General features: G+C 39.2%; 1 protein-coding gene and 1 long non-coding RNA gene across 3 annotated transcripts; both read left to right on the plus strand.

Moving 5' to 3' along the window:
- The first annotated feature begins 3,924 nt into the window (after window positions 1-3,924).
- LOC135462965 (uncharacterized) lies at window positions 3,925-9,459 on the plus strand. Of its 2 annotated transcripts, XR_010443512.1 has the most exons (4): window positions 3,925-4,056; window positions 7,146-7,353; window positions 8,714-8,810; window positions 9,419-9,459. It is a non-coding gene; the product is annotated as an uncharacterized LOC135462965 (long non-coding RNA). The 2 variants fall into 2 exon arrangements; XR_010443511.1 differs by lacking the exon at window positions 9,419-9,459 and having other exon boundaries at window positions 8,714-9,029.
- Window positions 9,460-9,461: 2 nt separating this feature from the next.
- LOC135462964 (uncharacterized) lies at window positions 9,462-15,729 on the plus strand. The gene is made up of 4 exons (XM_064740287.1): window positions 9,462-9,567; window positions 10,082-10,302; window positions 11,578-11,761; window positions 14,800-15,729. The coding sequence occupies exons 2-4, from the start codon at window positions 10,177-10,179 to the stop codon at window positions 14,988-14,990; spliced, it is 501 nt and encodes a 166-aa protein (XP_064596357.1). The 5' UTR covers window positions 9,462-9,567; window positions 10,082-10,176; the 3' UTR covers window positions 14,991-15,729.
- The last annotated feature ends 4,266 nt before the right edge of the window (window positions 15,730-19,995 follow it).

The following is a 19,995-nucleotide window of genomic DNA, read 5'->3' on the forward strand; positions in this document are numbered from 1 at the left end:
CGTATTGGTACATGTAACAACGTCATTTCTGAATTAAAATTCTCACGAAATGTGACAGCGACTATACCAGGCTAGATACATACATCCCATATACGCGGAACATACAACATTTCTGTCTATTTTTAGTAACTGGATCAAAAGCACAGGGGTGCCTCCATGGCTAAGTTGATTATCGCGCTATAGTCCAGAAGTCTCTCACCAATGAGGTCGCTATGAGTTTAAGTCCAGCTCATGATGACTTCAGCTCCGGTCGTAGGCCCCCCCCTACGTCTCCAGCAACCTGCGGATGGTCGTAAGTTTGAGCCCGATTTCCTCCCATCACAATGCTGGCCGCCGTCGTATAAGTGAAATATTCTTGTGTACGGCGTAATACACCAAATAAATAAACAAAAAATACGTACCTGTTTGAAAGAATACTGCTAGGACACATAAAACAAGTAGCTCACTACAGCCTCCTGACACGGCATGGGGCACCATTGTACTTCATGAGAAGAGAAACGCTAATGAGAATGATATACGTGTAAGTGTGGACGCGTCTAACCATCAACGCTAAATCTCAACGCCGCATAAAGAGGCTGTGTGTACCCTGAATGACACATAGTAAAAGCTCTCTGACACATACATACAGCCATATATATATATATATATATATATATATATATATATATATATATATATATATATATATATATATATATATATATATATATACTCAGCGCTCTGGGTGACTCTCAATATGTTGTTTTTGTTGCTGAGTGATCTGTCGAGTGGGTCAGGCTCACATGTTGATTACTTGTCACTCTATTTTTTTTTTACTTACCTTTTTTATTTAAAGTAAAAGGAAGCCAAAATATGATGTAATGTTCATCATACAGACCGCAGAACTTTTTTCATAGAATTTGTTTAAGAGTGTTGAAAGGCATTCAGATTTTTGAATTCTACTGACTTTCTCCAGGTACGATGAAAAAATAAATGTCTGCAGAACAATTCTTTTCAATAGACTAAGTGTACTTTACTCAACAGATATAAACCCGGATGTTCATAAATATGTTGCTACTGGCAAGGAGTGCAGACAGTAACAGAGATAGCGTGCTTAACATGGAGGGTGTGTTTATTTGAGTAAAATCCAGAGCAGCGACGACAGTGTCCTCATTGCCAAATGGTCAAATATAACCAGAGAAATCCGACTTCTTGTCAATTTACCTCAGTCTGGGTTTTATTCTAACTTCATTCTTAAAAAGTAGCAACTTAGGCGACTCCTAGCGCCATGGCTTAAGATGTCCACTGAAGTTAATTGCAATTTATAAGACGTCACTATTCTAGAAGGCCAAGAACACATAGCTATATTAATTTTTATATATATTTACTATTGACTAATTTTTTGTTCAACTGACCTGTTCTCTTATCCCTCTTGCTCTCCCAGGATTGTTGATGATTCTTATGTCCCATCAAACACAAGGAGAATTAACAGTACAATTGCGGCACTATTCAGCTCCAAATACTTTATGCCGATTTAGATAGAGGTAAATGGAAAAACAACAATGATCATTTCTAAAAAAATGCTATCAATTTATTTTTTAATATCGTCAGAGATACAGCTTTGAGGAAAAACCTTTATAGATATACAGTTTAAGTGAATGACATGCAAATTATTCCAGTATATATGCATGAGCCTAAATGATCATCTTCGTAAAAGTTCATGAATTTCCTTAAAATCAGCTTAAACAGTGTGTTTTCACGAAAAAGAAAATAGTGGATAGCATGGAAATGATTTAAGTATAAGCCTGCAAAAACTGGAGAAACATTTTACCATATTCGATGTGGTTTCTCCTCATAGTTGTACCACGAACAATATGCCACAAAGAGGTTTCCCTTGTGAACAAACCAAGAAAAGTATGCCACATTCAGCGACGTTTCTTCTGTGACGATACCATGAACAATATCCCTCGTTACCAGACACAAAATCCGTCATTCTGGCAGGTTTTCGTGTGGGGTTACCAGACACAAAATCCGTCATTCTGGCAGGTTTAAGTGAGGGGAATTCTGTAATTCTGGGAGGATATTGTGAGGGGATAGCAGGAGCAATATGTCTCATTCTGGGAGATTTCCGTGAGGGAATGCCAATAACAATACGCGACATTCTGGCAGGTTTCCGTGAGTGGATACTACGGAAAATATGCGTCATTCTAGTTGCTTTCCGTGAGGGGAAAACACGCACACTATGCGTCAATCTCGAAGGTTTCCATGAGGGGATACTACAAACAATATGCCTCAGTCTGGCAGGTTCCCGTGAGGTGATAACACGCATAATATGCGTCATTCTGGCTGGTTTCCGTGAGAGCATACCAGGAACAATATGCGTTATTCTGGCAGATTTCCGTGAAGGGTTACCACAAACAATATGCCTCATTTTGGCAGGTTCCCGTGAGGTGATAACATGCATAATATGGGTCATTCTGGCTGCTTTCCTTGACGGGATACCACAAACAATATGCGTCATTCTGGCTGCTTTCCTTGACGGGATACCACAAACAATATGCGTCATTCTGCCTGGTTTCCTTGACGGGATACCACAAACAATATGTGTCATTCTGGCTGGTTTCCGTGAGGTGATAACGCGCACAATATTCATCACCAGGAACACTCTGCCTCATTCTGGCAGATTTCCGTGAGGAGATACTAGGAACAATATGCGTCATTTTGACAGGTTTCCATGAGGTGATAACACGAACAATATGCGCGAATCTGACTGGTTTCCGCGATGGAACACAATGAACAATATGTCATTTTGACAGGTTTCTAGGAACAAGATGGGTAAGGTCATTGTAAAAAAATCTTTGTTCTAAACGTGATTTGCATTTAAAAACAGAAAATAGACGTTTGCCAAAGCTTACCCTTTGAAGGGGTTGGATCAGGTGTCGCAGCATCTGTAAGCGAGACAAACATGACGCTTAAGAAGATATTTAGAACTATACTCAGGTTCTGAGTAAAACTTTTCCTGTGTTAGAGTCCTTGATGGCAATATTTTCCCAATAAACATGAATGTACTGGTCCAATTCCGGGACTTAACCGGTTTGTTACGGCAGTACCGGCAGTTGGAGAGTTTAACAAGGCCAGTGCTGAACCATTTCCGGCTTGCCGCTATTTTGCCAGTGTTATGATCGCCATATCTGGCCCAGCGCTGGCCCAGTTTAGTTTTACCGATATTCAAAGCATGTACTGACCCACCCTCGGGCCATTATTGGCTGGCCATTATTGAGCCATTAAATATCGCCGTAACTTGCCCGTTGCTGACCCAATGAAGCTTTGCCGTTATGGAGACTTTAAAAAATCCCGTCAAGTCCCACGAAGCGCAAAATTTTCTTTAGATAAGTTTGCACAGGCCTGGGTCCAAAGAAATAAAAAGAATAATATTGAGTTGTGTTTTGTTTTTTGTTTGTTTGTTTGTTTTGATTTTTTGTGTGTGTGTGTTTTTTTTCTGCTTTTTTTTTGTTTGTTTGTTTTTTTTAGGGGGGGGGGCTATTTATTTTTTATCAGCATACAGTGGCAGATTATTACAACTGATTTAAACTTGAGATATTTCAACATAACCAAATGTGAGTTTCTGTTTACATGGAACGTGAAAATAACTGTTTTCTGGAGCTAAAGCTGCATGTAGATATTATAAAAATATGACATATTTTGTTTTCGCACAACTCGAAACATTGGTCGGGGATTTCCGTGCCTTGTTGCACCTGACCGGAGTTGAGCGAAAACCTCCGAGCGATGTTCCGATTTGACTCGCTCGTAAGCGCTCGGAAAAACGTTCGGAGTTTCCGTACCTTGACCGGAGTTAAGCGAAATCTCCGAAAGATGTAGGCTGACGAGTACTGTTGGGTTAACGAGCACAAAAGTACGAGACCTAAAATGTACGAGACGTTCTGTTCCGGCGCGCTCACCGGCGTGATACCGGGCCAATGCCGGACCGGAGGATAGCCATTCCTTAACGAACATTCTGTAACAGTGAATTCTGGGATCTGGCGCCAAGAAAGCTGTCGGCTGCTACCTAGAGCTACGGTAAGATTGTCTCGAACTTTTATCACGAAAACGTAAAAACTACAGACTGTTACAAAAACATAATGAGTGACGGCAATTCAGTACATTTCACTTTCACTTTCCATTTTCAATTTCTAGATTATAGATACATACGAGTAGGCCAAACGAAGGCCCTGTCTACCTATATTATCAGTTTGGTACGGACAAGGATAAATTTACATGGGGACATTGTCAATCATTGGGAAGCACTGAAATTGTAAAGGCTAAAGCAGACATGCTGCATTCTTTACTTCGTTTTTGATGCCATGCTTATTTATTGACACAGATTGCAATCAGTGAATCACTAAAATAGTGAGTACATGTGACTTATTAAACAAAGTCAGTTGACAATATGTCGTACTGGACTAAAAGAAGGCGGATACATGAAAATGTAAATAAATATCTGTCCAATATAAGCATTGCTCAAAATAGTTCAAGGTCATGTCAGCTTAAAGGCCAGCAAAGTAGACAGACAGCTTTGGAGCATGGTTTGGTGAAAGGTCAAGAATTTGTCTGTATTAACAATGATCAATCTAGTGGAAGTACCAGTAGTACTACTCCATCTGGCATTGGCAGTAGTAGCCGTACTACAGCCGATGTCTCTATCAATACTGCCACTTGTTCCGTTGACAATACCACTACCGACATTAATGCTAGCTCCAAACAAAATAATACATTCACAGACAAAGCAGAAACCAATGATGTATTATATGACATAATAGACAATGAAGGGACATTTCCTAACAGCATACCAACAATGGATGTAGACAGTGATAGATTTAATGATTGCGGTAGTACTGATTCAGAGGAAGAAAATGTTTTGTCGTCAGATTTGTTAGCTGCATGGGCAGTTGAAAATAACATCACTCACACAGCAGTTGGCAGGCTATTAGTCTTACTTAGAAACCATCATCCAAATTTACCTAAAGACCCCAGGACTCTTTTGGATACTGGACATGTTGTGGGGATAAAGCAGATATGTGGGGGTTCTTACTATCATTTTGGACTCCAAGGTTGTGTAATTCGAAGGATAGAATTGAACAAAAATATGGAATGTATCAAAGTCATAGATGTTCAGGTGAATACGGATGGACTCCCCATTTTCAAAAGTAGTAACACTCAGCTGTGGCCTATTTTGGGAATGATACAAAATGAAGCAAAATGCCAGCCGTTTGTCATTGGGTTGTTTGTTGGACAAGAAAAACCAAAGGATCCTTCTGAATTTTTGAAAGATTTTATCACAGAGTATACAAAGCTAAAACTAGAGGGGATACAATACAAAGGTAGGCATTACCAGATTAACATAACATCCTTCATCTGTGATGCACCAGCACGTGCCTTTATCAAACAAATCAAGTGTCACGCAGGTTATTCCGCATGTGAAAAATGTACGCAAAAAGGCGTGTATAATGGGAAAATGACATTTCCTGAAACTCATGCAACGCTGCGAACTGATGAATCATTTGAAAAGCAGGAAGATAAGAACCATCACACTGGAACAAGTCCGCTTTGCAATTTGTTCTCTATGGTGTCACAGTTTCCAATTGACTATATGCACTTAGTGTGCCTCGGTGTAATGCGTCGTATCCTTGTGTTATTGATAAGGGGTCCACTTACAATTCGCTTAGGGCCTCAGACAAAATTACGCATTTCAGCTGCCTTGCTTCACATGTGTAAATTTATACCTAAGGAGTTTGCACGAAAACCCCGTTCACTGTCAGAGATAGACCGATGGAAGGCAACAGAATTCCGCATGTTTCTTTTGTACACAGGAACTGTTGTTTTAAAGGACAGTATCGCTGATGAGTTGTACAAAAACTTTCTTCTGCTCTCAGTCGGAATTACCATACTTATAAGTCCGTCTCTCTGCTATCAGTTAGTGGGCTATGCACATGAGCTTCTAGTAAGCTTTGTCCAACACTTTGCGCACCTTTACGGTGCTGACCAGGTCGTGTACAATGTCCATAATCTGGTCCACCTTGCTCAAGAGGTGAAAATACATGGTCCTCTTGACACAATATCAGCATTTCCTTTTGAAAACCACCTGAAAACTCTGAAGCGGCTTGTGCGGAAGAAAAGCTTGCCATTACAGCAGCTTGTCGCAAGAATGAAAGAGATCTCTCAGATATCTCCCTCAGCTGCTACATTGCCCACAGCTGCTGATGGTGGACTGAAAAAGCAACATTTTCTTGGTCCAATTCCACAGGGATATAAATACCAGAACTGTGTCCAATACACAGAAGTTGAACTGGACCATTTCTGTGTTGTAACAGAAACCGGCAACAATTGTGTTGGGGTAGGGTCAAAGGTTTGCCTCATCAAAAATATTTTGTATTGTGGTGGAGATGTACTGGTGGTTTATCAGTCATTCAGATCATGTAGACCATTTTTCTCTTACCCTCTCAATTCAAGTGAAATCAACATCCACATGGTCACCGACCTCTGTGACAAACTCCATGTTGCTCCCATCCAGGAAGTGGTTCGGAAATATGTGTTGTTGCCATATAAAACTGTACATGTCGCAATTCCTCTTATTCACAGCTGTTAGGTACAGAAAAGTGATATACACGTGACATTATGCAGGGTTGGAGTCTTATACATGTAGAATCAGTAGCAATAGTCTTTTTTGTGTGTTTTTTAAATTTAATCCAAGAGCGATAATTTGATCAAATCTTTTTGTTGAGAAAGCCCCAAATGCCTGCCTTACCATAACTTTCTATTTCCCAGACATTGCCAATATATATGTATGTATGTATATTGATTTAATGATACTGTGGTTCAAGTTTCTAATATTTGTGAAAACATTAGAGGACCAACTAGAGGGATTGTCATTGAAAATGGAAATGTACTTCAGTTATTAGACAATAAATATCTACATACTGTACATACATGTATTTAAACCTTTCCAAGCTTGAACTAGCCTAATCATGACACTGTTTAATTATTGTTTCTAAAAGTCTAGTGAAGGACTATAAAAGAATTGAAGAACAATGTTGTATGTGACATACACCCCAAATGTAATTGTGATTTGTGTAAATGTACTGAATTTGTGAATCCTTTCTTATTTACAGACATACATGTCATTGACAATGTATGCCGTCGTAGTTTTTGTGGAGACGGATGAAGTAGAGCTTGTTGCTTCCAACTGGTTACAGTCTCAGACAAAAACTTTTTGGCCACCGTATCGCAATATGTCTAACGTAACTAAAGCTGTAAAAGACAGAGTAGCAGCTGACAAAACTTGGCCAAGTTACAGCATTCGCATCCTGTCTGCTTGTGGTGAGTATCATGTAAAACGTTTCATTATTAATTTTAACTCATTATATTACATGTCAGACATACAGTTCAGAAAATGGTGATTCTAAGGTTCTAAATAATGCTGCATATACTTCAAAGGGAAAAACTAACCATTTTAAGACGTGTAAACCACATATTAATTAGTCTCTTGTTACCTGCAGGCTGCAGAACTGTACATTCATGGGGCAGTTTTGACCTTCAAACCATCAGAAAATAGCTCCAATGTATTCCTTTTTGATATCAAAAAATGAAAAAAACCTCTGTGATGGTGAATCATTACAATCATGTTCGCCGACAACACACTCAGATGAATGACTTGAGGCAGGTTTTCCATGCATTGTTTTACAGGTCGTGCAGAAAGTGTCATGCAAAAAATTCATCTCAGGTGCTGCACCGATAGCCTCTAACGATAGCAATTAAGCATCTTATATTGGTGCAGCAATGTTTCACTGGTATCACAAGTGTGCAACAAAGCAATGGTTTACTTCTAGTGCTCTAGTTTCCTCAATGTATGAAGTTGGTGGCCGTTGTGCAAATACATGTAAGGTAATATTGAATACTTAAATGATGTTAAAACAAAACAAAATGAACGTACAGCGGAAAGAGAATAACCAAAGCAGTGACGTGTGTGAGACATTGGGATATTTGGCTCACACAGCCGAATGAAAATGTCTCCCTGTCACTTACCTCAGACAGGGTTTTATTCTAACTGTTCATGTGATTGCAAATATACTACCACACATGCCCCTTAGCAGCGCGGTTTGAACAGAATTAGGTAAAAATAAATACTTGTTTAAGTGTTGACAACTAAGAAATTGAGAAAACTCGGTTCGCTGTATTGTTTACACATAACAATGGACAATATGAAAATGAAATGCATAGGTGCCAGGCCTTGGGGAACAAATGCCCCCCACAGCAAAGTCCCAGAATATGCTGGGATAAACCACAATTGGTCAGTCAGGTTTAAACCACAATTGATCTATCATCTTATCGCCTAATTCAGATATTCTTGCCTGTGGGCCGTGGCGCAGGGAAGCCAGTGATCAACATGTTGGGATGCAAATTCAAACTTTTCGAGAACAATGATGCTAGTAGCGCTGTGAAAACAGAGCCGCATTTGCTGGAGAACTAGCGCATTCCATCACTGTATAATACAGGAGGGAAGTTGTCGGTGACTTGCCAAAGGTCAACTGGTGGTCAACTGGTGGTTTTTCCCTGGTTTTTTTCCACCCAACCATAAATACTGACCTTTTGTCATATAAGGGAAATACTCATGAGTACGGTGTAATAAAAATGGACTGTAATCAGTCAGTCAGTCAAATGTTCTGCATTTTCCATGCAGATAGCTATGAGGATGGCAGAAGAAAGCTTCGAATGGCCGAGGAAACCTCAGACATACAAACAGATGATGAAGTTGGAATGGGGAAGGGTGCAAGAAGGTACATAGAGAGAACAGCATTAAAACAACACTATTACAACAATAAGTCTCCTGTAAAGAATAAAGAGAAACAAATCAAAACTTAAAACACTATCGCCCACAGCCATGGAGTAGTGGCTAGCGCTCTTGGCTGCTGAAGTGCTGGTCAAGACATCCCGGGATCGATTTCCCATAGTGTCAGGGAATGTTTCTCTCATTCCAGGCCGTTTGGCTGATTGGTTATGAGGCTATCTTTTGCAAGGTGGACGACAACGCTTGTAAGTACCAAGAAAAATCAGGTGATATTGGTATTAATGGACTGCAATTCGTTTGAGACCTCCTGCTGCCCACCTTTGATTATGTGGAGAAGTTGTCAGTGACTTGCCAGTGGTCGGTGGTTTACCCTGGTTTCTTCCAGGGGTTTCTTCCACCCGAGGATGCCCAGAAATACTGACTCGCCATCATATAACAGAAATACTGAAAGGAACGATCTCAGCCTTGCTTCACAGAGCAAATTAAGATCGCGCTGCTTCCAAACTCGCATTTTTTTTCTGACAAGAGCACTATCATAATTTGATAGTGAACAATAATGTACACATGTTATAATGCACCGATTGCCTTACTGTACAGGCGCAAAGAGCGAACACTATACAGCGACACAGACGATGATGAAGCTGTTGCCGGACCAGTTAAACGCAAACATCTCCCCCCAGCCCCGCCAGTCCCACCTTTTCCAAGCCTCCATGTTCCTGCTGGTATACAACTGGACAATCGACAAGGTACCGTGTCCTATCTTACACAAATTTAACATGTAAGGCTTGTTTTTGGAGTTCAAGGTCAAATGCCACATTTTTAATATTCGTTAAAACAACCATAAACAGCATCAACTGGAATATGTGTCATCAGGGGCAAGTATGAATAAAGCAGCGTACTGATGACGTCGCGACGTTCTGAAAAGCAGGGGCGACAAGCAAGGGAGATTTGTTTACATTCAAGTGCCACAAGGCTGTGGTCGATAGATATGAGTCGGAATTCGAGAATACACGCGTGAAGTACACAAAATAGTATCAAAAATGCAAAAAGACAATCATTGTGCAGGTAATGTGATTAGTCAACAGCATAAATACCGGTACATCACGCACTGACACATCGCACTGAAAGGACCGATGATGTAACTAAATCAACAGCCTGATCTTGAAAGTTGTGTGACAACAAATAACACTAGCTGTAGACAGATTTCATTAAATCTAAACAGCGTGTACATTAAATATAGTTATAATGCTCTTTTTTCAGCCACAGACAGAGAAATACTAAAGGCTATCAGTGCTGTCCAGGTATCTTTGGATGAAGTCCGCAAAGAGGTTTTGTCCCAAAGACAGCTGCTGAACATGATGATCAGCAAAGAGGCATCAAGTGGCACCACAGATGTGATGGATACCTTTCCAATAAAGTCCATGGAAGAGCTGGATGGAATGGAAAACAAAATTGAAGATAAAGAAATTGCTAAATCACTGGTAAGTTTGTTGATGTCTGTCTGTTCATCTATCTGTAAGCAAGCTTAAGCTGACAACTCATCTTCTCGTACTTCAAGATGCTGCTTCAATTATTTCTGAAGTTTTTGCCCTATTATGATAGATATTAATGATAGTAAATTCTTGTCCGATTTTGGACAGTATGTGCCTATACCTGCAAGAGAGCTTGTCAACGCATCTGCTCCTAAACTCATCACAGGATTCTCTTGTAATGTGGTAAACAAAACGGATGCCATGCTGGGATGGTCATCTCGTCTTGGGTGTTACATGGCTGCAGATATTTCCGGAGTTGAAACTTCGTGGACATGATGGATTTCTTATTTGGATCCAGCTGCTACAGTGTTTTCCAAATGGTATTGTCGTGGTCAAAACCAATTGAGTTACCTCAATGAAACTTGGTGGGCTGATAATTTTTTTGTACTGGTATGGCAATTTTATGTCACTATTGTGCCTTATACTTTATTCTATGTGTTTTTTTCTACCTTCCTATGGCTGCCGGTAGATGTAGAGGGCGGGGGACATGGGTGGGAGGTCTTATGGTACATAATAATCTATGGAGGAGGGAGTACATAGATAAATATGGTCCACAGCGGCTGATTTGGATGGGGAGTGGGGGGGGGAAGCATGGTACATTAGGCCTACTATTATCAGCGGCGGGGGATTTAGGGGAGAGGCTTGGTACATAATAATGATTAACGGAAGAGGATTGGAAGGGCAATGGCAGTACATAAAGATGGTCTATTATGGAAAATGGACAGGGGGTTGGGTGTGGCAGTATGTTAAGGTGCCGTTAAGAAAGAAAATAAGGTAAGGCAGCTTGAGTAACATCACAGAATTTGCAAGATGATATTTCAGGAACATGAGATGTTTCACCTTAAGGATTGATGAATAGAATTAGTATGGGGAGTTAGAGTGATAATTTCAATTTCAATTTATTATTCAAGCACAATTTATACTCACATATAAACATGGCTCAGATAAGCATTAGGAGGGATGAATTCACTTAGTATTACTTGAGCCCTCGGGTCCAGGGGTTTTTTGTTAGCGCAGCTTCATGTTCAAAGAAGTAGCACTTGACTCCCACCCAACCCATCACCACCCTAGCCAACTTTTGGCAAACAACTGTATTGCTTTACAGCTTGAAAATTTTCACTTAGCATCACCTTCAGGATGTAAAAAAAACAATATAGGTAACCATCAATGCTATTTTGGCTTTACAACACAAGGTTATTATACCAGTATGTAATATTATTGTAGGTCAATCAACTCAGCCTCATCGGGGGTTCTAATCTTAAGGAGGCGACCAGACGGGTGATGTCTCAAACCATATCCCATAATGTTGCTCTGAACCTTAATTGGGCAGGGAGGAAGGGCTGGAAAGGTCAGCAGACTGAACCGAAGAGAGCATTTGGTGGTCTGCGCCTATGCGCTGCAATGAAAAGTAAGCATTTTACTGAGCATTTGTTTTTGATATTAATGTATCCTGGACAAAGTTTATGTGCCTGCATTTTGGTCCTTGGCAATTTGCTTCCCATCTATCGCATTGGTGATTGGTGGGTTAAATATTATAGTTTTTCATTCTCTCTTTTTTTTTCATGACCTAATTGGAGTTGAAGAATGTTCATTTTGTCTGTTTTACCTCAGTCTTGTATTTTGAGGGGAAGAAAACTAAAGAACCACAAGTATCCTAGCTAAAAGGGCTTTCGTTCCTCATTCTATAGTTGGTTGTACTTTTGGTAGCATGGTAAACTGCTAATTATGCTAATTACTGGGAGCTGCCAACATTGAACTGAACTATGTTCTGTCGTGGAATAAGTTAAAAAAATTCTTTATGTACTATCCCCTTCAAATATTGTTGTTGCTTTTTGTTACATTTAATAGAGATGGGAGATCGTAACAGTGCTTTTAGAAATATAAGTTGAACTGTCCTGATCATAAAAAGTGCTTGAAACAATCCCTACCTACAAAGAAGAAGAGTCTAGGAGATCAAAAATGGCAGCTCCAAGTAACTACCATAATTGGCAGTTGATTGTGGTGTTGCAAGTCGTAATTTCAAAGTGCGTGCAACTATACAGGTGGAATGAAAGGCCTTTAAGCTAGGATAATTGTGGTTCTTTAGTTTTCTTACACTTAATGAAATAAAATCCTGTCAGGTGATTCAATCGCTTAAATAATGCACTATCTTACAGAATTGACCTTTTGTTTGACAGGCAAAGCGGCAGGCATGAACGCTCAAACAACTGGTCCATACTGATTGTCCATTATGTAGTTGATTAGAGGCCCTGAAGGAGACTTTTATTTCTATTTCCCATAATAAATCCTGTCAGGGTCATCAGGTCGCCTTGATGAATTGACCAGTTGTTTTTGGGCTCCAGCCTTCGGCTCAGGGGTTTAGCCAGAAATCTGAAGCAAGGTGTCCAATTTGCCCGTTTAGAGGTCATTTTTCTTGAGAAGGGTGTCCAAAATTGAAATTTTCCTATCTCACTCATGTTAAAACTGTTGAAAATAGCCCGATAAAATGGGACCAGTTTCAATTTTGCCTATCCAGTTGGAACGTTGCTTGGCTTCTCCCTTAATTCCGTTTGATAATCCATTATCTAGGCTGTTAGTTGACACAAATAACACAACAGTACCTGTAATAGTATGCAGGGCGCAAATTATAATATTAGAATTTCCACTCATCAACATTGCTATTATAGCAAGTTAACAACTCCGAGAAAAGACATACAATTCATTTTGACTCTATATTTAGGTACCTTGCTACATTTCGCAAATTATACAAAGGGTATTGCAATTCCGAATTGAACACAGAGTATTCTGCCAATTCTTTTGTTATGCCACAAAGACCTTAAAAGCATAGTAAGGGTTGATAACAAGTTAGTCTCAAATGAAAAATGGTTCACAAAAATATTTTTATTTATTGTCTGCGATTTTTTCTTACAAAGTTATGAGGATTTGAAAATTTGACTTTATGGAAGCCTATTGAGAACCGAAGAACCAGTGACGTCACAGGAATTTGTTAATTCCGCAGCAATTGTTTATTCCGGCATCAAACTTTCATGATTTAATACGCAAGCCAATATCACCCAAATCATTTTAATCGAAGACGTAGTATCCATCCATCATGTATGATCTACAGAAATGAAAGCAGAATTATGACATCACTGGACCTTTTTATGGCCGAAACAGGCCTCCATTGAATCTAAAATTTCAAACGCTTATAACCTGGTGAGGAAAAATCGTAGAAAAATAATAAAAATATTTTTACCAACAATTTTTTATTGCCTTTCATATGACGATAAACTTCGGTGAGGCCTTATTTTCTTTTCTTTTAAATGGGCTATGCCGGACATTTTCAGCAAAAAGTGGAAGTGGTAGTCGCAAATCAATCCAATCCTATGCCATTATTAAAGAACAGCCCAAAATATTGCCCTTTACCATAAATCAGGCTCATTGATGCACGCCTTAGTGTTTAGAACAGCAGATAAAGTTCAATAAAACCGTTAATTCGGGTCGAATTAGCAATTTTATCAACTTAATCAACGGGCTAAAACGTGCATGGATGAGGCTGATTTTTGGTGGGAAGTATTATTTTGCCTAGTTCTTTACCAATAACATAAGATTTGATTGATTTGTGACTATCAATTTTTTTTTGCTGAAAATATCCGGTATAGCCCCTTTAAGTAATTTCTTGGTTATTGGATTGGTCAATTACTGCTGGTTACAAAACTCGTTACATACTATAAAGGGATTTAGTTGAACTTGTCATTTTATAAGATTGGAAAAACAGATACATTAAAAGAGCGGCATATACAAAACCTTAATAGTGTAACCGACGTAGGAAAGATGGCTTAATGTCACTTGTGCATTGTACTGTGACGTCATTTACACTGGTGTTTGTCTTGATGCTGTGTTGTGTCGTCGGTATAAGGTACGCTATTGTGAGAAAACAATAAACAGTATTTTATTCCGACAAGAGTAGCAGAATGGGATCGGCAAACAGGCGAATGAATAATGTTCATGAAAAATTATGACCAGTTCTAATCAACCGTATTACAGAATCCGACCTCTTGACACTGTCCTTCCAAAATTTGCCTTGAAAGTGCCATTTTTATCAGAAGTAGCTATAAATGGGTAAAGTTAGGTTACCCAACCGTCTGAGGTGCCCCTTTAGTTTAAGTATGCTTGCCCCTCAGCATCTTGAGTAAGGCCTATGTGATATTTTTTGAGTGTGAATGCATACAAATTATTCACATGATCAGTAGTACAAGCTGGCCTCATAAAGACATCCCGTGATCTCAAACCATCTCGAATTGGATAATTTGAAAGCCAGTTGTTTTGTTTCTTTAAATGGGCTTATTCTCAGAAACTTTCAGTTTGCCTAGGATGATTCTATACACGTTGACGTGTAGTTATTTCGATACAGTTGTATTCAAAGAAACTGGCAGTTAATTTGCCTTGTGAAATGTGTGTTCACAGAAGCGATGCTGAAGAACGTTGCCTACAAAACAACAGAAGACCAGGTCGAGAGAGAAATGATGATATGGCTTCGCAACGCCTGCGACAGGCATGGGGGCAGGAAGAGGCGCGCTGAGTCTCAAGCCACTGTGTCAGTAGTGACTGTTTCGGAAAACAGCAAAATCGCTGAAATCACTGAAAATGAACTTTGATCGGTCCGAGCTATTTTCCTGTGCTTGATTTAAGAGTCAACTCTTTTTGTGCCATTGGTGCAGGTGGGATCAATTAAACTATTTGAAACTTACATATACATGTTGGTTGAGTTCCTTACTTTATAAATGTAAATAAGTTCTGAAACTGTTTTGGTGATTCACTGGTCTCCCACCAGTTTGTATTCTTCATCAAACCTTTTGCCAAGAGCTGCTATGGTAACATTTTCAACCTTAAAGCCAAAGGTTTTGACAGTCGTACTGTTTGGCATATATGTTGCTTTCTTGTCGACCAATAGAAAAAGGTTAAAAAAATATCAAGGTAGGGTTACTGCAAATATCAATTTAACAAATGTCGCTGAATGATTACTTTTATTCCTAGGAAAAGCAATGGATTTGATTGGGGATAAGCATTCTGGGTCTTCACTATATCTGTTTAGGACCAGTTATGAGCAAAGAGTACATTGGCCCAATTCTAAATGTACTGTACTGGCCCTATTCTTACAAAGATTGGCGCTGTATTGGCCTAATAACTTTATGCAACTCTGGGCCAATCAATGTATTACTACACTGGTCCAATGCATGTTTAAAAATGGATACATAATGGTGAAATTCCCAAACCAGTACTGGACCAGTGCCGCGCCACTGTGCAAAACGTGTATTGGTCCGATAATTGTTTCCCCAAATGGCCCAATTGAATACGTGTCAGCGTGCCAATATTGGTCCAATGCTTTTATGTTTCTTGGGTTGTAGGCGATACTTTGGAATGTAATATAAAATTAGGTAAAAATCAGCCAGTCACTATCTTTAGGTGATACACTTTAATTCATCAGTAATTTGATGGATTCTGAAGTAGGGTTTAAGAGAAAAAATTAAAGCAATATGATGTAATATGATCATTTTCAGTGTTCCACAGTCATCGCACAGGCCCATGTCATGGAAAGCCATTGACGAGCTAGTATCGCGCCACTGGGCAGAGTCGTGGCGAGTACTACGAAATATGGCACATTACATATAGCGGTATAGAAAGTAGAAAAGTCACTACTTAATGTAAAATTAACGCTAAAGAAAATGATGTAACTCATTTTGCAAAACTCACGAGAAATGTTGACAACATTTCCACACAAATAACATGAAAAACCGTTTTAAAACATCAGACAGCTTCTTTACATAAACTTTTAGTGCCGGTTTTTATGTGTAGTGTTGAGAAATTGCATATGAAATGTTGAGAAAATTTTCACACAAATCACGTTTAAAACGATTATTATCAAGTAGAAATACATTTCTGGTGACAAATTTATTGGAAAATTTCACTTATGGTGAAGACTACACATTTCTCTCTTTATTTTGAAGCCAAAATTCACCACTGGGCTAAACCTTCCAGCTTTAGTCACGCTTGAAAAAAATCTGCCATATCTAAAATTCAGCTTAAGAGATTTGAGATTTGCTTCTCTCACAAAATCCAACGGCAATCATTCAATCACCCAACCATTGTTCATGTAAGGGTTATACATGGGTGTCCTCACCGTACTGGCTCACGAAATTGTCCATTCCGTCGCACGTTCTTTGTCTCCATATATACTGAATTGTGATGTGTTAGAATCGACAAACAACGCCACAATCCCGCATCATCAGGAATTCATCTGCAACACACTCAGTAAGTAAGTCAATCCGCTAAGTGTACATCATACTACATGTAATGATTACAAAGTTAAGAGGTGCAGAGATTGCATCAGGTTTTTTACTATTTGATTAATTTATGGCATAAAGGTTTTAATGATGCCATAAGGCAATGCGACGAGTAAACGAAAGTGAAAATTCCAGCTTCGTGCATGAGATGAACATGAACGGAAGATTGTTGGCAAGTCTCCATATTCCTCTTCTGTCGTACCTGGGAATATCTTCACGCAATCCGCGGTTGGTAGTGGGTTCCAAGAGTCTCTGGCGAGTTTCTTCCCACAATAATGCTGGCCTCAGCTGCATAAGTCATAGGATTGAGTGTCGTGTAATACACCAGTAAAATAGATAAATAAATCCTCTGTAATCACGGGAAATCAATTACCTCAATTCGAGTGAACGAAGCCTGGCATCTTTACCTCTCGAATCTACCTGTCGCACTTGTTACAGGCACAAGTTTTCCAGTAGAGTCATTTTTCGTATAGGGTGTCTGACATAATGGAAGAAAACACTAGATCTTCACGTCACAACAGAGGAAGAAATATATATCATATATACCATTTGTTCTTTATTTTCAGTCTCATTTCTTTATCAGAAATACTCATACCTCATTTTAATTAAGATCCACAATATCGAACTAAGACCAGAACACAGTAATCGGTGAAACATGACCTCTTGACAATATACCTTAGTTTGGCTTTTATTCTAGCTCTTTATGTAAATGCATAGACAGTAGCAAATTGCAAGCCCCTAGCACTATGGCTTAGTTAGAATTAGATAAAAAAAACGCAGTAAAGTGAACTGCAATTGATGTCACTGGTCTAGAATTTACCGGTACTCAAAATGTTATGTTGTCATCACATTTAACATACAATAACTTTAAAACAATGCAAAGGGACGAGACCTCAGCATTGGAATCTATAACGTTCAATGACAGAGCATAGTTATTGTAACATTATTATAAGGAGGTGCATTGCTAAAAACAATAAAACATTTGTCAATGAATAAGGTATAACTCAAGCTCTGGTTTGACCGGCCAAAGTACCTGCAGAGTTCAAGGGTCTAAAGGCAGGGCCCGTATTTATCAAACAGCTTAAAGCGTCACTCCCAAATTGCAAGTGCTTAACTCAGAATAGGAAAGAACTTTTATTCTGGTTAGCACATGGCTCTGCATTAAAGAGTTCGTGCATTTATAAACTTCCAAAAACAAACAATTTTAATTGTAGTCGTGTTTGAAATGTTTTAGTTAAAGACGCTTATTACTGGACCCAGGCGGCCTCTGTGGGTCACTTGGTTTGCGCGCTAGCGCAGCGTAATGACCCAGGAGTCTGTCACCAATGCGGCTGCTGTGAGTTCAAGTCCAGCTCATGCTGGCTTCCTCTGGCTGTAAGTGGGAAGGTCTGCCAGCTACCTGCGGATGGCCGTGGGTCTCCCCCGGGTTGTGCCCGGTTTCCACCCACCATAATGCTGGCCGCCGTCGTATAAGTGAATATTCGGCGTAAATCAGCAATCAAATAAATAAATAAATTCTGGACCCAGTATTTCAGCAGCATGCCACGGTTATCAGGCACGCACTCACTGTCGATCCCCCGCTCCCCCCCCCCCCCCCAGTGTCCCTCAATACGATGATCTGTTAAGCCGAGTCATAGACATCCTCTGAAGAAAACCTTCTCCAATAGCTGCCTGAAGTCCGGGTGCTTTCTTATCAAATTGTCGTCAATCATGGCAAGTTGCCCGCCACGATTTCCACAACGTCTTTTGGCCTCATACCATGCCAGCAAGTAGTTCAGCTCGTAACATTTGTTGTCGTATTCGCACGGAATACGACAAGGATGCGGACACATTTCCTTGGTTGTTACACAAGGGTTGGTCATGATGTACTGCAAATAATGTATATTTATTAAACAGGCCATCTTAGACATAACTCTTAGAGACATAAATAAATTAGTAAAAGTATAATTATGTAAAGTTTTATTGGTCTTTCTTTTCAAGTATTTTTACAGATTCTTTCAAAGTACAAGATTTGTGGGTATGCCTTGTTTTCTGCAATGTTTATTTAATGAATATTTTAATGAATGATTGATTGAGATTGGCTGTATTTTACAAATACCATGGAGGGAACATATCAATATCAGAAAACAGTTATGGCTTTTCACAAGAGAATAAATACATCCAAAATCAAAATAAGAAAATTTTGCGGCTTTAAAACCAGAAAAAGAAAGAAAGCGATATCATTTATTTCTATACATATACTCTTAAATGAATATATTCATAAAGTGTGGTGAATGAATGAATTAAAGGTTTAGTTCCAGGTATCATCATACAACCAGGAAACAACTGTCTTTCCACGTGAGAATTGCAGCAACTAATATCGCAACAAACAGGAAATGAACTTTTTAAACCAACTAAATAGCATAGCACCCATCTCAAAAAATGTGTTTTGAAAGATGTGAACTCATTTTGAATACATCGTAGATCTCAGATTGCGCCCAGCTTGCTTAAGGGGCATGAGTCCTACTGTATCTCTTTCACACCGGAGAGTCCACGAGTTGGCCTCGAGCACTGTCTATAATCCCAATTTACGTGAAATAAATGAACTTTAAAAACAATTCTTAAAGAAGAAAGGCAATTTAAATGATTCTTGATTTCACGTTAATGCATCTAATCACTGTTTACAATATGGAGTACAAATCACTTTACTCATAGCTCTCCAATACGACCAGTAAATACATTAGATTTAAACCTGGGGCCATTATGTGAAGAAGACTGTTCAACGTTTGCATCATTGTAAATTCTACACCTTTGTATCACAGTTGTATTTTTTTCTTCTTGTTCAAAGGCGATCACTCTTTCTGCAATTTCGCTGTCTGTTGTTGGCTCTTAAAGAGAACAGTTTCCAAGCCTAGAACGAACATGTATTGTTATTGTTTTAATTGGTCTCATAAATATCACAAGACTTTGTCCTCAGTCTTTTTCAGTACTATAAATATGTTGGAAATCCCGTACAACTTCTGAGTGAAGAACAGAATCGATCAAATCTATCTAGCCAGATATAAAATATTTACTTGCTGCAAAGAAGAATAGTTCATATTTACCAATACAGACATGTGTGCCTACCGCGCCTCCTAGTATATGTTAGATCCTGTGTGTTATGTGAAACCGGAGCAACTGTCTGTATATTCATCGTGTTGAATTAAATCGCCTCGTTGGATATATGAACGGCTGCCATCAAAGCGCAATTGAGATACATATTTTATTATCAACCACGTATATTCTACCATGGTAGAGGATTTTAACACTGATTTCACTCAGTCGCCTAGAACATACATTG

This window comes from Liolophura sinensis, chromosome 2 (assembly GCF_032854445.1).
Source record: "Liolophura sinensis isolate JHLJ2023 chromosome 2, CUHK_Ljap_v2, whole genome shotgun sequence".
NCBI classification, from domain to species: domain Eukaryota; kingdom Metazoa; phylum Mollusca; class Polyplacophora; order Chitonida; family Chitonidae; genus Liolophura; species Liolophura sinensis.